This window comes from Limulus polyphemus, unplaced genomic scaffold, assembly GCF_000517525.1.
Source record: "Limulus polyphemus unplaced genomic scaffold, Limulus_polyphemus-2.1.2 Scaffold3531, whole genome shotgun sequence".
NCBI classification, from domain to species: Eukaryota; Metazoa; Arthropoda; class Merostomata; order Xiphosura; family Limulidae; genus Limulus; species Limulus polyphemus.
In genome coordinates, this window is record NW_013669141.1 from 88,449 (window position 1) to 115,209 (window position 26,761).

The 26,761-nt window shown below is 30.7% G+C and overlaps 1 protein-coding gene and 1 pseudogene across 1 annotated transcript; one reads left to right on the forward strand and one right to left on the reverse strand.

Annotated features, from left to right (window-relative positions):
* LOC106469530 overlaps positions 1 to 15,227 on the forward strand; it is a 50,818-nt pseudogene extending 35,591 nt beyond the window's left edge.
* A 2,698-nt stretch (positions 15,228 to 17,925) lies between these two features.
* LOC106469529 (malate dehydrogenase, mitochondrial-like) lies at positions 17,926 to 25,241 on the reverse strand. The gene is made up of 7 exons (XM_013930027.2): positions 25,040 to 25,241; positions 23,901 to 24,068; positions 23,292 to 23,417; positions 22,924 to 23,100; positions 22,105 to 22,155; positions 20,509 to 20,610; positions 17,926 to 18,653 (listed from the first exon to the last, which is right to left on the reverse strand). Exons 1-7 carry the CDS (start codon positions 25,181 to 25,183, stop codon positions 18,525 to 18,527), a joined length of 897 nt encoding a protein of 298 aa, XP_013785481.1. The 5' UTR covers positions 25,184 to 25,241; the 3' UTR covers positions 17,926 to 18,524.
* Between the last annotated feature and the right edge of the window lie 1,520 nt (positions 25,242 to 26,761).

A 26,761-nucleotide genomic window follows, 5' to 3' on the forward strand; every position in this document is an offset into this window, starting at 1 on the left:
ATACGGTTCTCTTCTTGTCAAAAATCCACTTAGGCCAATTCAATTGCTTTAGCATTCAGTTGACAAACTGAACTATTTTACTCTATTTTTATCTTAAACACTATTCGTGTATAATTCACTTATTCATTTTCTTCCTCTCTCTCTCTCCATTTTTATATCGCAACTGTATCGGTGTATAATTCACTTACGCTGTTATTGAGTTACCGTAGTTGTATACTGATATAAACGATACTCGTTTGCTTTTTTCGTATTTAGACCTACTTCCAAATAATCGTCTGTTTTTGTCAAAGTCCACAGAGACAGGTTCAATTGCTTTAGAACACCCTTTGACAAGACAAATTATTCTCCTAAAACGTCAGAAAACTGTTAATCTCACTTTAAACATATCAACCATGAGGCTACTTACTCCTACGACAGTTAACTTTAAGTTTTCTAAACTTTCTCGGACTGAAAGCCTATTCCACTCTGCTTTAGTTTTGGCTCTCGTCTAGTCGCCGCTATTTATCTCTCACTGAGGCGTTCTAGAAATCTCTGTCGCCTCGACATCAATAACTTACAAACACAACTTTCAATAATCGTCTGCTTTAAAAAAAACAACAAAAACTAAACAATCATGAAATATTAACTCCCAAAATAAATTAATTAATACTACTTACCCTAAACAGTCTTTTATATCAAACAGTATAGTACATTGTGTGTGTGTGTGTACACACACACACACACACACACACACACACACACACACACACACACACACACACACACACACACACAGTTTGTTATATGTTACTACCATAAGTTTTTGTTTATTACAATAATTAGTACTCTGATATTAGTCTTCTAGAAAAATCAATATATAGGACCACTATAGCAGGAGAGTTTCTTTTTAACTGTAATTGGATAAATCACCATATCTTTATCTCGTTTGGATACTTTGCCGCTTGCTTGTCAACGAAGCTGCTAAGAAGCTGTACTTGTATTCAGTTACATTGTATACAGTCTGATATTCACCAGATTCATGTTTTTTGTTAATAAAATGTATGTATATGGTCTTGTAATATGTTACTGGTGTATACATTTATCAGGGTAATTCGTTATTGGTTGATTTACTATTACTTGAAGTTACATCATCAGTTAAATGTTATCACATTTTATCTATCAACTGTCAATTAAGACAACTTTGAAGTATTTGTTAATGTACCATTTGTACATCTAAAAATCGTTACATATAGTATGTCTTGATCATCTGTTATTCCTGTTTGGAAGTAGTGAACTATTGATTTTATTTACTCAATGATACTGTTCAAATCCGTGGGGAAAAAAGTATGGAATACATTACGTTCTGGAAAAATACTTACAAAAAAAACATTTCTTTATTAAAATGCATAGATAAATCTAATAAAGAATTACATTTTCAAGAAACTTTTGCAAGTTAATTCATAATTTACTATATTATAATATTTGAAAGATTGGCAGTTTTTTTTGTTTTTTTTCACAGAAAATGTTATTTTTAAAAGGATATTTGTACTGGAACAAAATTGTATAATATCTGTAGAAAATAAAGAGGGGGAGATAAATGGTATAGACCATTTTGCTTTATAGACTATGGACTTTACCCTAGTAAACAGAAGAAACTGCCTCTACATAGTAATACATTATGCTCATTTCCAAAAGAACTCCACGATTGGTCTTGAACTTTGACAAACTTTGGGAATTAAAATGAAATATTTTCAATGTTTTAACTTTAGTAATAGTACTAACACAGTTTCATCATTTAACTTTTAAAGCAAGTAGTTTATTTCATTTTTGTTTTTGCATCACACAGTCCTAGTTCATCAGTTATTCTTAATTACTAATTTTTGAATATTTTACAATGTATTAAAAGTTTATATTTTAACAATTGTTTTAGATAACTTTGCTTTTTTCATTTTTATGAATTTTTTTATCCTGCTGTGAACCTTGACTTGTTTTTCATAGTTATGTAATAACTGATCTAATGCAGAGTGACCTCCACAAGATTATTGTATCACCACAACCCCTTACTACAGACCATGTTAAGGTTTTTTTATATCAAATACTCAGAGGTAAGTTGTTTTTTTTATTCACAAGAGAAGAATTTCATAACCTGAAAAATGTTTATGCATACCATATTTAACCAAAATACAAAGTTTAGTAGCATGTTAAAACTAAAAGTTCACACAGAATAGTGAAGACAGGAGGGTATATTAGAAGTTAAAAGCTTAAACATATTATAATCAATCAAAGCACAAGTTAGTAATGTGTTTTTATAGCCTGTTAAGAAAAAATGGAAAATTTAGAAAATAAGTCTCCTGGGCCAGATATTTAAGGGGGTTTTGAAGGATGTTAAGAATTTGGTATCTGAGCCATTTGGTACTATTCTTTGCAAGTCCTTGTGTAATGGGCAAATGCCAGAAGATTGGAAGTTGGCTAATGTTACTCCTCTTTTCAAGAGGTGATTTTAAAAAAAAAAAAAAAAGAAAAAAAGTCACAGTAGTTAGACTTGTTTGTCTCGCATCAATAGTGAGAAAAGGTTTCTAAGTCTGATAAAAAGATGCTTTTCAAAGTCATTTAATAAACTTTAAAATGTTGTTGGATAGACAGCATGGTTTCACTAGGGGAAAATTTTGCTTCACTAATCTTTTGGCATCTTATGAAAAGGTTACTGCTTATGTAGGTATGGGATTTTCAGAATGCATTTGAGAAGGTGCCACATAAATGGCTTGTTTAATGATAATAAAAAAATCTCTATAGGTATGGGCGATATCTTTGCTCATTGGTTAGATAGAAGAAAGCAGAGTTGTTGTAAATAGAGTTCAGTAAAACTGGATTAATTTCACAAGTGGGTTATTGGGGTCTTTTCTCTTTTTCATTTACATCAGTGGCATACATCAAGAAATGGTCAATAAATTATGGTGTTGCTAGCTGTAATGAGGATGCTGTTACTTTACTAAATTTTGCTTTTAATTATAATAATGGCAAGGTAATGCATTTGGGTTATAATTTGAATTATAAGTATAATTTCTATAGGAGTTAACATTAACAGTGTTATGGAATAAAATAATTTATGTTCTTTTTGATCAGTCTCTTCAGCCATTCAAGCAGTATACCGTTGTTATATGTAAGATTAATAGGACCTAATCAAAAACACCTTAGGTTTGCAAAAAGGGTGGGGCCAAAAAAGGATTGTGTGTGACTTAAAAGAATGAAATCAAAATTAGCAGCCAAACTGGTACCTACACTTAGCATTGATAAGAATTTTACAGCAAATATTCATTCATTAGTTAGCCAGCTGCATTTTTTGTTGGACTTGGTGGGTAAAACAAAATATGCAGCCTAGTTAACTAATCAATGAATATTGTAAAATGTTTATAAATGCTATAAGTGTAGGTTCCAGTTTGGCTGCCAATTTTGAGTTCATTCCTTTAGGTTTGCAAAAATGGTGTGGCCAAAAAAGGATTCAGTGTGCAACTTAAATTGTTTTTTGATTAGATATCATGACTTTTTGTCAATACATACCAACAAACCACAGCAAAGTAAAAAAAAAAAAAAAAAAAAAAAAAAAAAAAAGTAAAAGTGTCACTCAATAGTAATCAACATTAGCTTTAGGATCGCAATCCTATACTTGGAACAGACCTTTACTTTATAGAACCAACTAGATTCTTTAAAGTATATGGTGGTAATTCTTCCTCTCTAAAAGAGTGTTAATAGCTTCCTTTATAGTAACGCCATGAAATTTAGATTAACAGTTTCTTGTCATCGCCCTTATGCAATCAGTACAGCCATATCAAGCATCATTATTTCTGCTAATTGCTTAAGCTAATATCACATGATGCTAAATGCTCTTTAATTAGGATTTCATAAAATTAAATAAATTTGTGCTGAAAAGTTAGCAAGGAATAACCAATAGTAACTATCCACCCATATGATTCTTTTGAAAACTTGAGCTAGAAATTGCTAATCTAGTTTGCTTGGCCTAACCAATACTTACGTACATGCACGTCCTTTCTCCTTATAGTTTTGCTGCTCTAAATTAGCAGTCTTTAAATCGAATGACAAAAAAACTAAAAATATTATACTTTTACTCTTTTGGTGAAACTGTAGGAAAAATGTTAGTGATAGCTCGCATGACTTTTTGCGTAGGTGTGTGCAACAATTTTCATTAAATTAGAGTGGTTTTTGTTTAACTTTGCATATGTGGCTTATTTATATTAAATGAGACTCCTAATTGTAGGTCAAAGATCTATCAGTGTACCAAATTTGAAAAAAATTCATAAAAGCTGAGTGTTTTTGTATCAAATAGTTTCTATACTTTTCGTGCGAAGGAAAAAAAAAACTCAATCAAAATTAAGATGTTATATCTCAGATATTTCTTAATGGATTGCCTTGAAATTGGTATGTAAAATAAAAGTCCAGTAGAGCACATCCACTGAAAATATGCAATAGTTTGGATTACCACAGTCCGAGATAGATACAGAATGTGGAAACTGTCACTCCTGTTAATAACAGTGCGTGTTCTGCAGCAGGTTATTTTGGCTGCACGACATGATTTCATGTATCTACAGGAATATTGAATATAAATTTAAAGAGGTTATAATTTCATTGTACAAGGCTTTGATTAAGCCACATTTGTAAATTGTGTTCAATTTTGGGCTCTTTATCCTATGAATGATGAATTGTTGGAAAGGGTTCAAGAGTGCTATTAGGATGACACTTGAAGTGGAAAGGTTTTTATGAGGATAGGATAAGATCTATAACATTGTTTTCTCTTTAGAAAAGTTGTAGGGGATCTGATTGAGGTGTATAATTGTATAGGGAACTGATCGTGTCATTACACCTTTTCTCTTATTTTGTGATGAGAATGGTAGGACTAGAGGTAGAAATGGAAATTTTGGCAGGGTAGGAGTCATCTTCAGCTGTAGTTTTTTTTTTTTTTCCTTCATTTTCTAACAAGGTAGTTTGCCCTTGGAATGAGTTGCCTTCAGATGTGATGGAAGAAGTAAATTTCAGGGAGTTTAAGGGAAGGCTAGATAAATATTTGAATGATAGTGAGTTTATATAGATGAACAAACCGGTCTGTTGTTGTCCTCAAATGTTTTTACCAGACATTGGTTAATAATAATAATAATAATAAAAAGAGAGGGAGAGCAAGGGAATTTATTAATGCAAAAATTCATGTACCCCTAGACGTGAAGTCTAACTGCAATCTGTATTCAAATGCTGCTGCTACTACGAGTTAAACCATTTCTTGTTTGTGAACAAAGGGTTTATCAAAGATATGTCTATTTGTAAAATTTTTAGTGTTAGTGTGCATAGTTTGCCATACTTGTATTTACAAGCATAATTTGTTAACTCCAAGTAATACCTTGTTTACAAACTTCTTACATATTGTTGGATAACAGTATTTATGTTTATAACCTAGAGAGATAAACTTAAATTTTGTGTTATATTAAACCTTCAAAACTTCCTGGTAATTGAAAATATTTTTAGAAGAGTGTTCTAATTATTGTTCTTCTGCAGGACTCAAATATCTACATTCTGCTCACATAATACATAGAGACATAAAACCTGGAAACCTGCTGGTTAATAGTAATTGTGTTCTAAAGGTAAGTTCTTTGTTACTACTTGATAGCAGTTCTTATTTTGTGTTTCTGATCAGTAGCATCCATGTTCTTGACATGTGTTCCTTTAGTCACTAATTGCGAGTGACTATGATCTTATGGTGAATTGTTTTTGATGTAGGTTTTATTTTACTAATCAATAGCAACTGTATTACTAAGGATTTTTTTTTTTGTTTCTTCTTCTTAACTGACTACTTTTCTAATCGTAAGGTGTTATTTTTTGTCATTGTGTCCTTAAGGTAGATTTGTTTGCCTTTTATTGACATTAGTTGTTTATAAAGCATGTTCTGTTAGTTACTGATCAACAGCAGCTGTGTTCTTAAGTTCTTTGTCGTTGATTGTCAGAAGCAAAATATCCACATTAGTTTTTTCTGATTAATACCAGTTGCTTATTTTTAACTGATCAGTTGAATTCTTTCTCATGGATGAATACAATTATCTGGAGGTTATTAAATAAAATCCAGTGATTATTCAGTTGATTGTGAGAAACTTAATTTGAATAAATATTTTATGAATGATACTTGATTTTGAACATTTATAATATTTCCCAAAATAAACAACCTCAAAGAGGCATAACCAAATTATCAATTCCTTATATACAATACAGTTGATAAAAAGAAACATTATTTCTGTTTGTACCTAAATGTTTAGTTTTTCTATATTTTCTGCAGATTTGTGATTTTGGCCTGGCACGAGTGGAGGAACTGGATAAAAATAGGCACATGACTCAAGAAGTGGTGACACAGTATTATCGTGCCCCTGAACTCCTCATGGGAGCCAGACATTATTCCTCAAAGATTGACATTTGGTCTGTGGGATGTATTTTTGCTGAGCTGCTGGGTCGAAAGATATTGTTTCAAGCCCAAACACCAATTCAGCAGGTGAAGTAAAGAATGAATTTACCCTTTAAAACTTTTCTGTTGAAAGCAAAATATTGTTGTTTTTAATTCTTTCTAGTTTTTAACTTGTAAGAACTCATTTTCACATATATCTGTAACTCTTTTAATAATTTTCTAAGAATAACTTCAGTTGTATTGCTTTAAGCGTAGTACATATGACTGATTGTTTAAAGTATTTGGATCATACTTCCAGTTGGATCTTATAACAAGCCTGCTAGGAACACCATCTGTGGAAGATATGGATTATGCTTGTGAAGGAGCTCGTGTTCATATGATGAAAAGACCACAAAAGCCTCCCTCTCTCTCTAATCTTTATAGTTTATCATTACAAGCTACTCATGAAGCTGTGCACCTTCTGTGTCAGATGTTGGTCTTCAATCCAGTAGGTCTTTCTTTTATTTAATTGTTTTCAGCCTTGCCACTATTCCTCTTTATTTAGGAGTGTTTCCTATTGAACATTGTTAATAATTCTTGTACTTTTTTTTTTTTTGAAGGAACAGTGGTGTCAAGTTTTAGAAGTATTTTGTAATTAAAGAAAGGAAATTAAAAAATATATTAGGTTGTTGACTTCTGACTTAATGATAGTATATAAATAATGAAATGTGATACTTTCTTTTCACCTGAATATGTATTTAAGCTAGGGTGAAATTATTTTGAATTATTTGTTTTGATAGCTTTGGGAGTTGTGCACTCATTGCAATTGCTATGAATGTTGTTGTTTTTAAAAAAGCAAGACTGTGTTGTAAATTTATATGTGCGCCCTTGTTTGCAGATATATTTTGTTGCTGGTTGTAATTACTCGTTGTGTGTAGGAGTTATTTGTTGTTTCAAAATGTTAGTGTTTGTGTGTAATTCTTTCATTGCTAAGAATGTTCACTGTAACTTACTCAAGGTTGATACCCTAATCTGGGGAAAATGAGCATTTTGATATAGAAGAATGTTTGTATTTGTATTACTATATAATGTGACTTTTTTTGCCTTTAGAAAAACAGAATATCTTGTGTTGATGCTCTCTCTCACCCATACCTTGATGAAGGCCGTCTTCGCTACCACTCCTGTATGTGTCATTGTTGTCATGCCACTTGTTCAGGGCGTCTGTTTGTATCGGATTTTGAACCATCTGTTCCTTATCTTTTTGATTGCTTTGAAAGAGATCTCAGATCAGTCAGTCAAGTAAAAGGTGTGTTAATAAATCAATGTGCAAGTTAGTTTTAGTTTCAATGTTGTTTTGTTGTAACTTGGCTCTGATGCAATTCAAAGACCCTTCGCATGTCAGGTGAGTGCTCTACCAAGAGAGCTAAAGGTCAACCCCATATCAGTTGCTAGTAAGACACTTTTTATTAATTAATTCAAACTACCAAATTTTTTTCACTATCACAATGAAGGCCTCTCACTGAGCACCAGTTTATTTTGTAGTAACATCAGTTTTTATTTTCATGTTAATCCACTAACACTTGTTAGTAAGGCTCTTTGATAACAACTTAAACTACAATAGTTCAATATAATGGTGGAGCTGGTGACAAGAATAACAGAACTTAATGCCTTTTGTTTTATTAGTAGATCTACTGATCAGAATAAGTTAGTGTTTCATGTAATGGATTTGTACTTTTTTATATATATATTACTTGAATATTACTCCAAGCTACCAATTCAATGATGAGTATCCAGTAATTCTCTGCCAATTGTTATTTTGGCACCAAATTTAATTTGGTCTGACAATTTGATTCTTTCCAAAAATAACAACATTCATTGCAAGACTTTTTTTTATCTGTGCAAAATTTCACTACGAGTTTTCAATCTTATTTTGAAAAAAACTGTAAATCAAATAGTTTCATGACTACTCAGATGTTAAGGTTTGTTCATTTTATAATGTTTTTAGTGAGATGAACTAAATAAGCTCCAGTGTTAAACTAAGTGCAATGTGAGATTATCCAGGGACAGCCAGAATACTTTATATCAAAGTGACACAGTGAAGATATTTTCATAATTTTGCTAGTGTGGTATATTCAGGTAAACCTGGACTAACATTAGAACAATGTTATAGGTTCACTCAATAACAGGAGTTTAACTTGTTGGGAAGTAATGCTGTATCTGAATGACTGAGTCTTGAGAATGCATGATTGGATAAAAGGTGAAACACAAAATAAACAGTCTTATTTATTACATGTAAAACACAAACACAGTGTGTACTTGTTTTTGATACTGGATAGTTACTTCAACTAAATCTTCTATGTCCATCTGCTCAAGCTGGATCCATATATCAAACTGACTTCAATCCAATATTCCTTACTTTGACCAGAAATGTAGATAGTGCTAGTTGCTCTGGATTAATGAGATTTCTAGCATTCTCATGCATAAGTGAGGTCATGACCTTGATCACTACCATTGAAGGACACTGCTGTTGACATTCTTGCACAATGTACAATATTGCAGCAATATTTCCCACAGGCAGAATGGATATTATCTACTTGAGATTATAACAAAGGAATAAGTGCAGCTAAAAAAATGAACTTAACTGTATTCTTGAACATGTGTAATGTGAAACTTGCTCATATACAGAGTAATTGATAAAATGTGAATAAATAGTTTAATACAAGTACATAAAATGCATGGTATGTTCATATGCTATACTACTATAATTCTTAATTGGATAATACAGTTTATTCTAAAGGATTTTATATTTAACATGTACAATTTAATTATTTAACATCTGTGATAACTTGATTATAGGTACTCATTTCAAAACCAAATCTTGAAAACCAGACTTTCAAATTAAAAATGCTGCATAATTTATTTAATCCTTGTTTATGATTAAAATTTTCAACCTTGATTTAAATGCATTAAGAGGTAATTATACATATAATTTCAAATGCTTTGTTATTGGAAGAGTTAGTGTAAAAATACTGAGTGTGTGTGTCTGTGTGTATATTTATATAACATTTTTGTTTCTCCTGTTTTGCTGGTTAACAAGCAAATAGAGCCTGTCATGATATACTTAATTAGTATAAATGAATTTGAGGCATGATTATTGATAAGAGATAAAAAGCTTTCCTCTTGTGAGATATGCTAGGTGTTTATTACAGTAGTGTTGAAAGCTATGACAAAACAAAACCACACAAGATGGTGTTTATGAAGAGTTGGATAAAAACATGTTTGTCTCTGAAACTTGAGTAAGCAACCATTTTAAATTTGTGTGATATTAGATACAGGTTTTTTACCCTCTAAACTATAGGTTGGGTAAAGTAATAATAATACTGGTTGACAATTCAGTAACAGCAACTTGTGCAATGAATTTTAAAATAAAACAAAATCAACGTTTAAAATGCAGAATAAAATTTTTTATTTGGCCAATGGGCAACATTAAAAGACTCTTGCATGTTTCAGTAGCTTTACGTTACCATAATTGGGGGTAAAAACATACATGAAAAAGCAGGTAGTTTTATAATGAGAAGGTTTAACTGATTGTGATCTGTGAGGGTGGTAAGAGTAATGTATGTAAGAAATCCATATTTCTTTACAAAACTGCATTATCACCACCTAACCCTTCATTGCTATTTAACAAAACTATTTATTTTACAGCACAAAATTTCTATAGATTCTCTTGTATTCATTTCACTTTGAGAATTAGGTTCATTTAAAATTATTGTTTCATTGTATTATATTACCTGTTTCAATAATGTGTTCAGCAAAAGGAGAAATTAAAATCTTATTATTATGTACATAACTTTTATGTTGATTGAGATGATATTTCAAGTTATGTTTAGTTTGACCAATATATTTTGTTGCATTCACACCTAATTTGATATGTACCTTTTTCATCAAATGTTTTTTTCATCTTTAGTGCTAGGAAGTATTGTTTCAATTTTGTTAAATTATTTGCAAATAGGAACAAAATTGTATTTTCTGAATACACTGGTAAGTTGACTAGATATATCTTGTGTGTGTGTGTGTATACTGTTTAATTTGGTACATTGTCTGAATAAAAATTGACTATTCTTTAAATTAAATGTTCAATTATATTAACATAATAATCTCTATCTTAAGCAGTGCTTTTTATATATTTCAATTCGTTTTTCAAATTAGTAGAATCAGAACAAATATTAAATGCTTTGTCTATGTAAGTATCAAAGGCTGCTTAATGAACATAAAGGTTATGCTATGTTAACTTCTCCTCTTGCAGAACATGTAGAAACAGGTCATTCAATACAACGACATAAAATAATTTTAAATGAACCTAATACTCAAAGTGAATTGAATATTAGATAATTATTAAAGATATTGTGCTGTATAATAAATAATTCTTTATTAAATAGATATGAAGGGTTAGCTGGTGATAATGCACAGTTTTGGAAAGAAATATTGACTTCTTATATACAGTACTCTTACCACCCTCATAGATCACAATGAGTTAAACCTTTTAATTATAAAACTACCCACTTCCCATGTACGTTTTTACTCCTGATGATGGTAGTGTAAAGCTACTGAAACAGTTATGTTGACTGTCAGTTAAATAAAAAAATTTGTTGTGCATTTTAGATTTTGATTTAAAATTCTACTGGTTGTTAAGTAGTTCGTATATTATCCTTCTGTAAAGTGTAAAAGGTTTGTTTTGTTTTTTTTTCTTTATTTTGGGTAATATTATTGACAAGGTTGAAGAGAGCTAGACAGTTTTTGGTTTTATGTACCCACATGTAAAATCTGAGCTGTTGACCAATCATGTCTGTATTTTAAGCAGATCGTATAACTAAGTTTTGCTGCTTTAACGTACAGCAACTGAACTGTGTGATTCACCAAACTTGACTTAATTTAGAAATACTGCAACTTGGTGAGCTAATTATATTGCCATCACAAAACAATGTACACACCATAATGAATGTCTTTAAAAAAGTTTTGATGTAAACTTCCAATTTTCAATATTACAGAGCAATTACACAAGTTCATTATGGAGAGGGTCGATGGTAGTGGCCGAATACCACTCTGTATTAATCCTCATTCAGCAGCCTTTAAAAGTTTTGCAAGGTAAGTGAAATACTTAAATCTCTGAAATAGTACATTTTAAAAACTAAAGTGATTGTGTATTAGAATGGGCTTTATCTCTATTAACAAGTAAAACTAATAGTTTTAAATGTATTTCTTTAAGTGAAAACTAAGAGTAGGTCATAAATTCCACTATATATTGAGTCTATGTGTAGTAAATGTTCCACTATTACAATTACTGTCTATAAATTGTTGCCATGATTAATTACTGAAGTATTTTAATTACTTTTTTCTTATCACTAGTTGCTATTTACTAACAAGCTTATATCCTAAGTTTCAGCTGCTGTCTTCAGGGAAACCCTGATGAGGACTGCTTTCATGATACAGTGGGGAAGATTTGTGTTCTTGACAAATATAGTGTTAAGCTTTCCACTTATCTAGAGCCTCTCCATTAGGACACTGAATCAACTATTTGACTTCTTTCAAGGAGAGTAGTCAGTTTCTGCTTATTTCAATGTCAGGTTGACTAAGTTTGTTATTATGATTTAGAAGCTTATATTTTTTGCTCATGTATTAATCATATCTCATTATTTTCATATTCCCTTTTATTACTCTATTATTTTCTTAGCATGATGGAATATTGCATACAGATCAGTATTAGTCATTTGTGTCTATTATGCCCCTAAATTCTAAACATCGTGTAAGAGTCCACACTCGCAAGGTATACTGTAAGTAGTGTCTTTGTTCTCCATTGGGTCTAGGTTGATTGGTATATACTATTTATGATTTTGTTGTATTGGACTTTTGAATACTGTTTAGAATTTATGCAGTTTATATATCCTCTGTTTTCAGAGACATTTTTAGCATGTCAAATATGGCTTTGTCTTTAATTTTCTTCCTGGTTATTCTTTTTCAAATATTCAGGGTATCCATTGTCAAAGATATATTTGTAGTGATGCATTTTTATCCTTCTTAGCATCTTCTATATTAAGAATCTTATTCATTCTGGACACTAATTTGTGTCTGTACACTATTGGGATGTTTTTATTTATTGTTCAGATATATACTACTAATTGTGGGTTTCCTGTAAACCCATGTAGTAAGTTGTGTCATGGTAAGCATCATGTCTAGGAATGGAAGTTTACCATGAGCTGTATCACTGGATGTTGTCAAAAAGACCCAGAACTGCATCCTGGGCAATACCATGATAAATACAGTCCTTCTCGGGACTTCCCTGAAGACTGCATGTAGCAGGTTAGCAGCCAAAATTTGGGATATAAACATGTTAGTAATTAGTAATAAAAATAAAATAAACAACAAAAGGGAAAGTAATTTAATAATTACCTTCAGCTGATTCTGTAGTTTACTAATAATGACAATGATTAATATTCAATCATCACAACCTTATTATATGTACTGATGATAGTTTTAAGATGCATTTTCAGAGATTCATTTAATTTTAGTTCATACCATGGTGTTTTTTGACAATCCCTTTATATATATATTTAAAACTGACTTTTTCAAGAATTATCATATTCGTGAACGAAGCTGTTTTACAACCCACAATTATTGAGTGAATAATTTTAATTTAAAACATGTTGGGAAAATAATACTTCCTAGTGAATTGAAAAATTAACTATTACATTGATTTAAACACATGAAAGTAACATGTAAATAAATTATACACTTTATAGTAAATCAGGGTCCTACATACAATATTTTTATCATGAAGCTAGCTACAAGACATTATTGGGAAACTACCTCTAGGTATCAAAAAAAAAAAAAAGTCCAAAGAAATGAGTAAAAATTGATGTAAAGATACAAATAAAGTAGTCATAGTGAACAAAACATTAACATAGCAAAGGAACAAGATACAGTTGACCCTTTATCATCTCCACATGCACATTTATGCCAATTATGGTAATGAGGAAAAAAACCTTCCTTGGATGATAAAGGAAGTTCACTATGCTGTGAAAAGTCAATCCACAGTTAGTAAACGTGAAAAGTATTTTTATGTATAAATATTTTAAAATGTATACAATTTCTCATAAGTAACTACCCTATATCAGCCAACAAATGGGTGTATTGTATTAGATCATCCATACATTCCTCAGATGCTTCAAATACAGTATCACTTGTATAAACTATGCCTGTAGCATAGTGATTTTGTGGGTCAAACAAAGATATTAATAATTTAGTCTTGTACTAATTATTTTGTTAATCCATAATTTTAGAAAAATTTATCCTTACTGATCTGTTTTGATAAATTTTGTAGCTCTACTGTTGCTCATCCCTTGGAACTTCCTCCATCACCACATCAATGGGGATGACCTTAGGATCTTAAATTAGTAGCTGATTTGCCAAATTTCCAAGAAAAAACCTTTCCAGGCTGTTTGCAATACAAGCACACTCCTCTGACTCGAGCCATCCAAACAAGTTATTATAACTACAGTTTATATTTAAGTAACTTTTTACTACTACTTGGAGTTAACATTTTAGGTGCCTTTGATCCTGCAGCTATGGCCACTTGTCTAATAGCAGTGGAGAAGCAGTATTAAAGTTGGTTAAGAAAAGAAGGTAAAAAGTTTATTTAAAGTGAAATTGTGATTCCTCAGAATTGTTATTTGGTGTACATGATAAAACGCATAACTAGAAGAAGGCTTTGAAGAGAGCACAAGAAACACTTTTGTATGTTTTTAAATATCATTGTTTTAAACCTTGATTTAGTTTACATTTTAATTGGAGAAAGAAAGGAATTTTTTTTAGTAAAAAACAAGGGACTTGTGATGTAATAAGTTGAACCTGTCTTCTCAATTATTAAATAAAAAGTTGGAGGAGACTATACAAGTTAGACATTATTGAGAATCTTGATTTTTATCTCAAGTTATATTGGTGCTCACAACAAGTAATTTTAGTTATTTTAAAAGAATTGCAAACCTTAAAACATTTTCTTGTTGTAAAATCTTTGTTTATATTTTATTGGAGTATGTTTCTTTAGCACTGAAGTTATTTTTAGATGAGAAAGCTTACTAGAAAACAATGTAATGAATCTTGTCAAACCAGATTTTGGTTTTTCATCATCATTGTCATAACTAAGTTTTTACCAATATGAATGTAAATATATATATATATATATTTTTTTTTTTTTACCTTAGATGTGTTAATACACCTCAGTAACTGGTATTTTTGTCCAGTTTTAACAGAAATGAAATTGTTGAATATTTGTTTTCAAATAATAAAGCACCTCTCAAAACTTGCAAAAATGTTTCTTGAAAATAAATATATCAAATTAATCTTTAGTGTTGTAGAGTATTTGTAAAATATGAAGTATTAGTAACAACACTGACTTCAGCTGTATATTATTGTGATGAGTAAGGTACAGTTTCAAAACACTTGTTACATTTCATCAAAGTATTAACTTACAAACATGAAAACACTTCAAATCCAAAGAGTGAATCTGGTTGTTTTCTTTTCTCAGTAACAATCACAAATAATTTGGTATTTACTAACTGGTTGAAGTCACAGAGGGGGGAGGAGTGTAACATACAGCTTCTCATGTAAGGAAACTAGCCAATTTGGTTTAGCTTTGTAGTAACTTTTCTTCTGGACAGGAATACTTTCTTAACTAAAAAATTTAGCTAGTTTCTATTAAATTGGGGTTTATCGGATCTTTCTCGGGGAAGAACTGTAAGATACTAGCTTTCACAACTATGAAACTAGCAATTTTCTGGTTCACTTAAATTTGTGAACTATGTAATTCTAGCCTTTTTCAGCTTAGTTTAGTATCTTAGTCTTTTCCTGATGAAATATACCTGAAATGACGTGGTTAATTGAAGCTATTTAGAACAATTTGTGGTAATTAGTTTTCTTGCAAGTTTTCACTAGTTTAGAACAATATTTGGTGAAGTAATTTAGTTTGGAGTAAAATAGGAGATTGTGATGAAGATAATGATCCCCCCCCCCCTAAAAGAAACCTGACAATCTTACCCTGAGGGTACTTGTCTGTATATAATTCTATTTATCCAACATTTTAAAAATGAGATGTGTATAGGAACATAACTCTAGAAGTTATAAATCAAACATTTTATTAAAGAATTTCCTTCCCTTTTGTTAAATTAGGTTCACCAGTACTAGGTAATGAAAGGTTAAACATTTGGATACTGTGATACATTTGTTGTAAAGCTAGGGCTAGATTACACAGCAAGTTTATAATTGCAGAGCATGTACACTTTTTTTTTCTTTTGTTTGGTAAGGTCTTCAAAAGACTTGGATCCTCCAACCCTCCACTAATACTGATTATTTGTATATAAAGCTTAAATATTTAATTTGGTGTCCTTTTCAAGTACTGTACACTTTGACTTGTATGTAAGACAGCTGGCATGTTTCTTGGAACAACCATTTGACCTCGACACTTTCAAATGTTCCAGAATCTTATTTTAATTCCCTTCTTTTCAAGCCAGTTATAGTTACAACATGTGGTAGCCCTTGTATGGTACCATGAAACTTAATTAACTTTATTGGTTTCATAGCTTTGTTTTTCACATAAGTACAAATGTCAAACTTCTACAATAGCTCAGGTGAGCTTCGTACCAGTAAGAGATTTATAGAAATCTTAAATTAACTAATAAACCTTGTTACGTTATGTCTGACATTTAATGGGGTCCTGATAAAATCAATGTCAGGTACGTAATAAAATTCATACAAATTTGAACGTTTTTTTTTTTCCATATTTCATGGAGATCTATCCTAGATAAATCGGGGCTCTTCGTTGTAAGAACAATAACCACTTTTTTTCTTTGTGTATGTGTTTGAAAACTCTTGGAGATGCAAAAATATTACTGACATACAAGTCTAGCATATGAATTTACATAAAAATAGAAGTGCAAACATTATTGTTAAAATGGTTTTATCCATGGGTTGTACAATTACAGGTGAAAGATTTTTAGAAAGTGACTTCGTGTATAAGAAATTGTGTTTTTCTTCAAACAAAGGAACTTACAGTAATATTTTTGATTTAATTAAATATCATTATAAAACTAGTACAACATAAAAATTCCATAAAGAAACTGAGGATTGACATAATGCTGTGAACTTCGACTGCTTGGTAATGAACGTTTCTAGGGTCTTTAGTATATACAATGCTACATCACAAAAATATTGTACATGTCTGTTTAAATTTAATGTATAACTCACAAAAAAATTTACAATTGGGTTGTAAATTTTCTTGACTTTCCCTGTCGTGGCCTTTGCAATATATTGCTGGTTTCAAAATGTCAGATAACTGGTAACCCCTTTTGTCAATTTTCAGCTCTTTTCCACAGTGTTTTCAGATTAAGTTAGTTATATCACTGCAATGCAATTCACAGGTGTACTAGTAAGCAATTTGTTACAAGAATATTACCAAATCATTCAGAATTGTTATGAATACAACCAAAGACTAACATTTTAAAAAAAAAGCACATCCTAAAACTAAATCTGGGCCATGGAATATTTGGTTAAGTTCCTTCCCTTTCTCTACAAAACCTATTAAATTCTGCTTACACCTGTTGGAGTTGTTAAGAAAATAAGATTAATTTTATTTCATGAAACAATAAAGTAGTGGTAGGACCTTGCCTTTCATAATGTTTAACCTATTCACGTATTCCTGTTCATGTGCTGCCATTAATATGCAGATAATGCTAATATGAATGTTCCACTTTTACCAAGACATTTTACATATTTTTCATTATAAATGCTACATGTTTTAAATCTGCTGATCTCTGGTAAGTATGATTCTCTACAACAAAAAAATTCTTACACCTTGGGAAAATGTATTTGAAAGGTGTATTAATTTTAATTGGAAGAGACACTGACATTATTCTCAGGTTCCATTTGTATTGCCTTGTATAATAACTGTCATGCGAAGTTATTGAAATGACAATTATATTTACAGTTCTTAAGAAAATCCTGGCAGGTGAATATAGTACAAACATTAAAATAACTTTTAGTTAACATTTGAGAATGCTGCAATTTTTTTTCCAACATATAAACTTAGATGTTTAGAAAAAGAAAATATAATAGTAACTCGTAATCTTAAATACAGTATTACCCTAAAGATGTTAATTTCTTTACTTGCTGATTTCATACTTTACAAATACCATCCCCTAAACTTTAATGATTACTGAACAATCATGAATATTTTAAACATTTTAATCACAAATATTTTTATTTTCTGTTCATTTTGGGAGGATTATTTTTACACTTATGTTTACTGTGTGTGTTGAGCCAGTGCTTACTTGTTGATTTTTCTAATTGAAAAAAAATAGCTTTGCTTCTTGTTTACCAGCAAAAATACCATTCCATCAGGTTTTTATCTAACTGAAATGTTTATGGTGTACAAAAGAAAGAAAAAAGGTACTTTCAAGCAGAAACCAATTGATTAAAGCTGTTTAATATAAAAAGATTTTGAAAAAAAAATGCCAAGAGTTCGAATTCTTCAAGGGATGACAGTTGGTGGTATTTTACTTAACTTCCAATTGTATGAATTATCTCTCACTACAGAACAAAGTATTAAACTTGCAATAAACAATTTTTAATTTCTAAAGACAAACATATTACTTTAAATCCCACTACAACTTGACTGAAACAGTGTTTGGATTTTAAAGTGAATAAGTACACATTAAAGCACTATTAACCAGTATTGTTCCGACCAGACTCGGGTTTAATTTCTAAACAACTTGTACCTAACTGAGGAGACAATTTTTTGTAATAATGTGGACTGCTTAATAGGTTACCTCCTATACAGTGTACTCACTGGGTAAGTTTTTATTAATAAGTTTTGTTTTTTACTTAGTGATTTAATAAAATTACTTGACAAAGCTTAGTTATTTGTGTTATGTTTTTACTTGGATAAACTTTATCTACATTATGATATCTGGTTTAACACTTGCATAATCTTATAGCAAAACTACTTAATTCAACTCACAAAGGTTTTAATGAAAAGACTTGCCACTTGAACTATTTACTTTAACTAGCTCGTTTTTACAAATTCTTCCCCTTTCTTGATGTTCGATAATAACTCTGGCATGGCTGTCTTGACAAGTTCAGTCTCGTAGGGTGAAAGTTTTCCTATGCCCAGGTTTTTGCCAATTCCATTTGGCTATATCAGGAAAAATTTAATAATACATAGACATCAGAATTATATCATATGTTCATATACACAAAACTAAGGTAGGTTGAAATAATTTTAATAAAGCACAGTTTTCTGAAATTTAATTTTAGGCATAATATATAGAATTTGTCTTGCAAGATTCTTTTCACATTGCTATCCGAGTTTATATATGTAGACATCTCCTACAAACTTTTTTTCTTCAACTCTTTAAAAAAAAAAAAACCTCCAAAAAGTTCCATGAATGACAACATTCAATTTTTCAAACATGTGGTTAGTAGAAAAATACTGTTGGATGAGCTTATAGAAGTTCAAACATTACTATCCAAATTAACCAACCCATTTGAAAGATGTTAAGACATCACAGCTGAACAAATCACTTTCATTATGAAAACAGAAAAAGAGCTTCAACAGTGTTAAGGATAAACTTTTGTCAACCATAAAACATTAAAAAGATTTGATTCTGTACGTGACAACCAGCCATCTAGTATTGAAATGTGGATTAACTGATATTTTACCACCAAAACATTGTTCCCTAAGAATATTAAAAAAAAAGTCTGCTGAAATATAATTAAATTGAAAACAAAAAAAGAATATTTATACCACAGAAAGTTAAATAATTGTTTTAATGTTCACAACACTTTGGAACAAGAAACCCTTCCTCTGGTTGTTTTAACTAATACGAAAAAAGTTTAATACTGTCAATTATATGTTGCTTTAATTGTTTATGTAGAAATTGAGTTGAAAGAACATGACTTACTAATGGATGAATTTCCTACAGTATCACTAACTGGTTTGCTCTCAGATTGGAATTCCATAAAAACCATATAGCCCACTTGTCTACAATTGTTCTTTGGTAATTCTTGAAACAACCACGTACTGATCAGTAATGAATGTAAAATACCCAATGGTAGGGAATAGTCCATTTTTTGGTGGAGGTTCATATTTATAAAAAGTGTTTGACACAAAACAGTGTGATTACTTATGTTTCAATTATGATTTATTCTGTATTTATGATAGTGGTGCTACTTATGCCATAATGAAATATACTTAAACTGTTGATGTTAGCTTGAATAAATTTGCTTAACTTTGTGTTAACCCTAAGAATGTTAGCCCAATTCACGTGCCCTCTTTTAGAACAAAAATCTTAGCTATACCAATGTCTGTATTGATAGTAAATATATGAAGAAAACTTTAGTTTAGTTGAACGTTGTTGCTAATTCAATTTACCATACAATGCTACATTTCCACCCTGATGAACAATTGCTCTTCCCAAATGATATTGCAATAATGACATTAGTAATCACCAATTTCATCCAAAGCATGAAATATTCCACTATAATACTTTGCCAATATCTGTGAACTAAATGCAAACCCTACTCTTAGATGAATGAGCTGCAACCAAACAGGACATTTTGCAGCATCTTGTGCAGTTTAGACCAAGCTATCAATATCTGTGCACTAAGCCAGTATTAGGAAGGGATGCATATGAAATGGTCAGTTATTATATAAATTTATGACCACTATTTTTTTTAACGATTTATTTATTTACTGACGTTGACCAGTCCTCTCATTATTTAAGCAAACTGTACCACCTAAAAAATTATCTATAAATAACAGTACGGAAAAAAAGTATATATAGTGCAAATTTGTGGCAAATACATATATTGTATACTTTATGAAATGTGAAGAAGGTTTATAATATTAGTAATTGGTCATATAGAAAAAGCAATAATTAGCAACAGTTACGGAAAAAAGAGACACAACAAAGTTCTTGTGTATGTAGAAAAAATACAAATAAAAAAGGGTCATAAATCAAGCTAAAGACTTAGGAATGTTAACTCACCCCAAGCAGAATTGGAGAAGCAAAGTAAGCAGCTTCTGTTTCTGAAGATTTTACAAATGTACACTCCACTACTCCTTCCTTTCCCTTCATAGCTTCAAGTAACTGTTTTAATCAAATATTTATCACATTTATTTCAAATTCAACTCAGAAAGAAAAGATTTTATTTGAGTACATGCTCCTTTTTTAAAAACAAGTATTAAAACTGTGTATAATAGTTCTATATAATTTACTATAATTGATCAACCTGAGATGTATCAATTCAGTAACACTATTGTAAATACATAATGCTAAAATGAAAAACTGTAATATACAACACAAATCAGGATTTCTCCATTTGTTTGTTTTCACAATGTAAGATTGGCATACAATAAGTTATGTAAACAGGTTATTAACACAAAAAAAGAGAATAATATTTCTTTAAAATAATAGTAAAAAACAAACTTTAGCATGATTCCTCCTCTTTTCTTCTTTTAGAACAAAACCTCATTCAACTATCTGCTATATCAACTATGAGAAATCAAACCCAATATTTTAGCATTAGAAGTCTGCATACTTACCTCTGTCCCACCAGAGGACATGATTTCTTCAGTGAATTACAGCAATGGCAAAATTATTATTATTTTAGCTTAAATTCAGTACAATATTTAAATGTTGTTCACAGAAATGTTCATCTCTCATACATTTTCAAATGAAAACAAAAAGAACCCTCTGAACCTAAGTTGTTTGAAAATAAAAAACTGGTATAGTTTTAAATCTATATATTCACACATATCTTCATTTTAACTCGTAGCAATTAATATATTTTACTCCATCCCAACACACAACTAAAAGCATTTCTAACATTGATCTACGTAACTTAATGAAGAACTGGTCATAGTATGGGTTTTTTCTAGGTAATGTCAGCTAATATTTCTATATTATAGTTATTGTTCTTTTTTAAAATTTAACAAAAACAACAATATTTAAACTTTTGTACAGATATATATAGTTTTAAACTACAATGCTAACATGTTTTAAGTGAATAACAAACTGCTAATATGGGATAGAAAAAATACCCAATAAAAACAATGTTTCACCCTTGATAAAGATGATGCCACAGTAACAATGGCAAAACATTATTTTACTGGATAGTTTTTCTTTCCGATTTTAGCTGTTTTTTTTTCTTTTTAAATCTTTGTAGCGTATGGGATACCTCCAGCATTTATTAGTTTTAGGTTAGTATTTCATTTATTGATACAGACAATAGAAAGACTATTATCATTACATCCTATCAACTAAAATTATAAAAACCTGGTGTTTGAATGACTTATGCTTGATATTTGTATTGTACGAAACAGAGGTGTTTGCTTGGTTCTTAAAAAATTCAGGGCTCTAGCCCTTAGGCTCAGGAATTTTTGGAGTTTCAGTATGATATCAATTATAGTTTTATATTCTGATTTCTAAAAACACCAACTGGGTATTCAGAGTCCTGTCAAATAGAATTGGGGCACAGGCTCCATATGCCAGTGCCTAGCAACACCTCTGTTACACAACAATGCTTTCTTTTGGTATTATTTGGATAATCTTGTCTGGCATAATGACTTTAAAAAACCTTACCGAATTGGTGAACCTTGCACCAGCATAAGCCATAGACAAAGTGGCTGAACCCTAGAAAGAAAGGTTTATTCTGTAATATTTATAGAGGAATAATTTTGGTTTATTTACAATTAGGATTTTAATACTTATCTATAACAACAGCAGTCTGTTTATACCAACAATCTAATGTGTATTTTTAGTTTAAAGTACTTGAAACTGAGTAATGGCTAATACACATAAATCTGTCACTGTGAATCAAAATATTACTTTTTTTTTTTAAGAGACAGACAGATAAGCAACGTCTAACATGATGAGGTACATTGATTATCTAACATCAGAAAATCTATATTGCTAGAAACATGAAAATTAGTTATAAAATAACAAACTCACAATTTTAGGCAATTCATGTTTGAACTATAATGACTAAACAAACAACACCACAGGAGTTCATATTACATGAAAGACTGGATATGACATTTGTGTTCTGCAGAATGAAAGATTTTAATACAGATTTTAGCTTTACCTATTTTTTCCCTACACACACACATATATATACAGCATTGATTATTCTATTTTGGCTGCTGAATTAATTAAGAGTAAGACTAACTGAATCACACTCAGCTTTAAGTACATTTCTACCCCTTTGTATCAATGGACCTTATTCAGCATTCTACATCCTGGTTCCTACCACCTGTATTTCAAATGACTTTGTTTACAATTTACTGATTTTGTTCTTCTACTTTCACCACCCTGATTCCTACTTATGTTTTTCAACTGATTTTGTGTAATATTTAATGCACATCTTTGACAATAACCTATTTTTGTTTGTGTAATACTTACTGCTCCATCTTTCGCTTTTACAACCTCAGTTCCTGCCTCCTGGATTCTTTTTGTCATAGCATCCAGTTCATCAGCTTTGAAAGATACTGCTGGAGTTGCCTGAGATATTACAGGAATAATAGTCACACCAGAATGACCTCCAATGACTGGGATATTGACTTGGGTTGGATCCAGTCCCTTCAAGAAAAAGTAAAATAATTATGAATCCTGGTAGTCAGTAATTAATAAAGCATTTCTTACTGTTAAAAAGACCATTTTATTTACACTTCAATCTGTTACATCCTTTAAAAAGAAACTTTTGTATATACTTCTTATAGAAATGAACAATCACTAACAGATCTAAGGTTTGAATCTTTCAAAACACAAACCTTGGCTTCTGCAATGAAAGTATTTGCTCGAACTACATCAAGTGATGTAACGCCAAAAATTCTGTTTGAATCATAGACTCCCCTTTTTTTGAAAACTTCACTTGCAATTGGGACTGTTGAGTTCACCTACAGACAGCAAATATTAATTATTTTGAACATTTATAGACCATCAAATTCATAATATAAAAATTAATGTCAGGCCACCAAGTATTAGTTAACACCAAAAAACCTAGCATTTAAATTCAGCCTACTTCATATCTTGCCCGATATAAAATCATCTATTATGATAGTAGTTACTACTGCTATTTTAAAAAGCTGTCTAAAAAATTATCAGAAAAAAAAGATAGTTAAGTTTCGAGATCTACTGATCTAGTAACCTGATTTTTTAATCAAATGTGTATCATGCATCAGAATGCAAATGCAAATTACCAAGATGATTAAGTGGACTGAAATTTTGTAACTTAACATAAGTTTATTTTCACAGTTACATTTTTATTAAATAATTATCTTATAGTAAGTAGTAGTCAGTGTATCCAAATTCATAAAAAATTATTTTAACTGTAATTACTAATAAATGTCATGTATAAAACAAAAGTTTGATTTCCTTACAGGATTTGCAATAATACAGATCATAGCTTTTGGACAAGTCTGAGCACAAGCATCAGTCAGATCACGAACTATAGATGCATTGGTATTAAAAAGGTCATCTCTAGTCATACCAGGTTTTCTTGGCACTCCAGCAGGGATCACAACAACTTCAGCTCCATCCAGAGACTCCTAACATTACAAGAAAGATATTTTGTTGGTTGTTTGACAGTATAAAAGTGTAGCCCATACTAATTTCCAGCTAAAGACAATAGGTTTCCTTCTTTCACTTGGAATAACTTTGGTGATAAATATATATATTTATTTTAAAATGTTTTAAATCTTTAAGTTTTAGAGACATACAACTGTATGAAATTATTAGTTAATAAATAATATACTATATAAATGCCTTCAATTTGTTCCAACAAATTTCAGTTGTGGCAAATATTGGTTTAGCTGTGTTACTAAGCAATAAACATTTTTCTAAACTAAGTGTTATACAGCATGCCTGAATTCAGCAGCTTTTTAAGGAATGGCAGCTTCATATAACTTTGAGAAAATATGTTTCATAATTTTTTCTTATTTTGGAGTGCAATAGGAAACATAATTTCAGGGAAAAGATTTAATTTTATATTATCCCTTAAAAATACAGAAAGTAAAAGTATTACATGAAAAATTATCATTATCATCTTGTGTGTGTAATCAAAGTATTCTTCTCTAAAACAATTAAACACCAATCACTACATGGAAAGCTTTGGTTTTCTATTTTATTATTTAATCAGCTAACTTTAATTTAAAAAAACAACAAAATTACATCTTTATAATCTAAGGAATTTTTAAAATATTCAACAATCAAATTTCACCACCTTTAAAACTGCTTTTAAAACCTTTTGCAGTTATAAAACATAGGCATATCTGATATTTCCAGTAATTTCTCTTTCTCTATGGAACATAAGAGGTCTTTGCCATAACTTTAATGTAAATGTTTTAAATTTCACAAGTTGGATCAAAGATAGTATTTTTATTTTAATCAAGAAAAAGTAATTTATATTAAATTATTTTCATAATGTTGTCATACGTAAACCAATCATTCAACAAATATAAGGAGCCATATTTCTCTCTCTGTTCTACAATAAGTACATACACATATTATAGCATCTCACCTTTAACTGTTCTATGCCCAAATGGCCAGTGACTCTGGCCCTGGTGTTGATGTGACTGAGGTCTGCAGCTACACCTGGAGTGTGTGCAACATCAAACAGGGATAAATGGGTGATCATAGGGTTGTTCTTCAAAAGCAATGACATGGGCTGGCCAATCCCACCACTGGCCCCAAGGATAGCAACTTTCACATTATTCTAATAAATAAAATGATGTATCAAGAAAGTTTATAGAAGCATAGTGAAATTTTAAAATATACACAGTTAATACATTTATTGTATTAAATTACGAAATAGCTGGATCATTTCAAAGTAGAAGAAAATAACAGAACTAGAATATCATCATGCAAGTACAATATGCCAACTAGATAAGCTGAAGAAGCAGATAGATGTACAATGTAAATAGACACAAGTTACTGAAACACCTTCTCCTAAGTATTCAGGAAATATAAAACATAATGAGTTTATTAAAAACCTATACGAGAATAATTCACTGGACAAAAAAAAATTGCTACTGGAGAAAATTCAAACGATTGGGGGTAATCTGATGGTGCTGATTTCAAAAATGTAGTAAACATTTGTCCATCACCTCTGGATTTTGAGTTATTATAATATCTCAATATTTCATCAGCAGTATATGAAATACCATGTAGTCAACTCAGTATAATAGATTTATGATGTGAAATTAAGTTTACTTGGACAGTGTAATGGACACTTTTGATAACTTCAAACACTGACTGTATTGTACTGGTGTAAAACTCTAAATATATTGTTCATAGATGCTATTTGTTCTTGATATAATAGCGAATTGTACCACTTTCACTTCATTCCCACGCTCACCTGCTCTGCCCAGGAATCACAAAACCCTCAAGTGCTCAGTTTGATAGAACATTTGAGAAGTCCCTCAACTGAGCATAAAAAGAGTAGTCAGATGTCTCTCACTCATTCAGTTGGTCACTTCGCCTTGTTCTGAGCACTGTTATATTTTCATGACTAATGTTTGTGAATATTCTGGCAAACTAAACAATTCATTAAATATCCAGATATTGCATCTGCAATGAAACCAAAAGTTCATGGGGATGGTTTTTCTAGTGCTACATCCACCAAACAATTGGGAAAAAGAAGAGTTATACTGCGAAGAAGACAATGAATCATCTTCATCCAATAATTCTATTCCTATGGCATTTCAACATAAACTGTTTCATCTAATCACACAAGAAGAGCTAAATGGTTTGATTCATAACTTGTCTATCAAAACAGCATGAGAAACTTTGTGGCTTTCATTTACAGCAATGGAATTTATTAGCTCCAGGAACAAGAATTTCAATTTAACGAAGTCCCCACCAAAGTCTTGCTTCCCACTACAGCATGCAAAATAGTTTGTTTCTGTGTAAATGTTGATGCACTAATAGAAGAATCAGGTACTGAACATAATCCTCAAGAATAAACTTTTTATCAACTCATCTGAAAGCTGTACTAAGCCATTGATTCCTGTTGCTCATGCTGTGAACATGAAATAAACTTATCAAAGAATACAGATTATACTTGGCCATCAAATACGATCCCCATATGTTTGCAGAGTGGGTATACCATACATTGTTGCTTTTTGTCTCTGGGACAGTCTCAAGATAATAAAAATCATTTCAAAAAGAAGGAATGGCCAGTGAGAGACAATTACATACCAGGGAAACAGAATATCAAGTATCAACCTTTAACCTTCCAGAT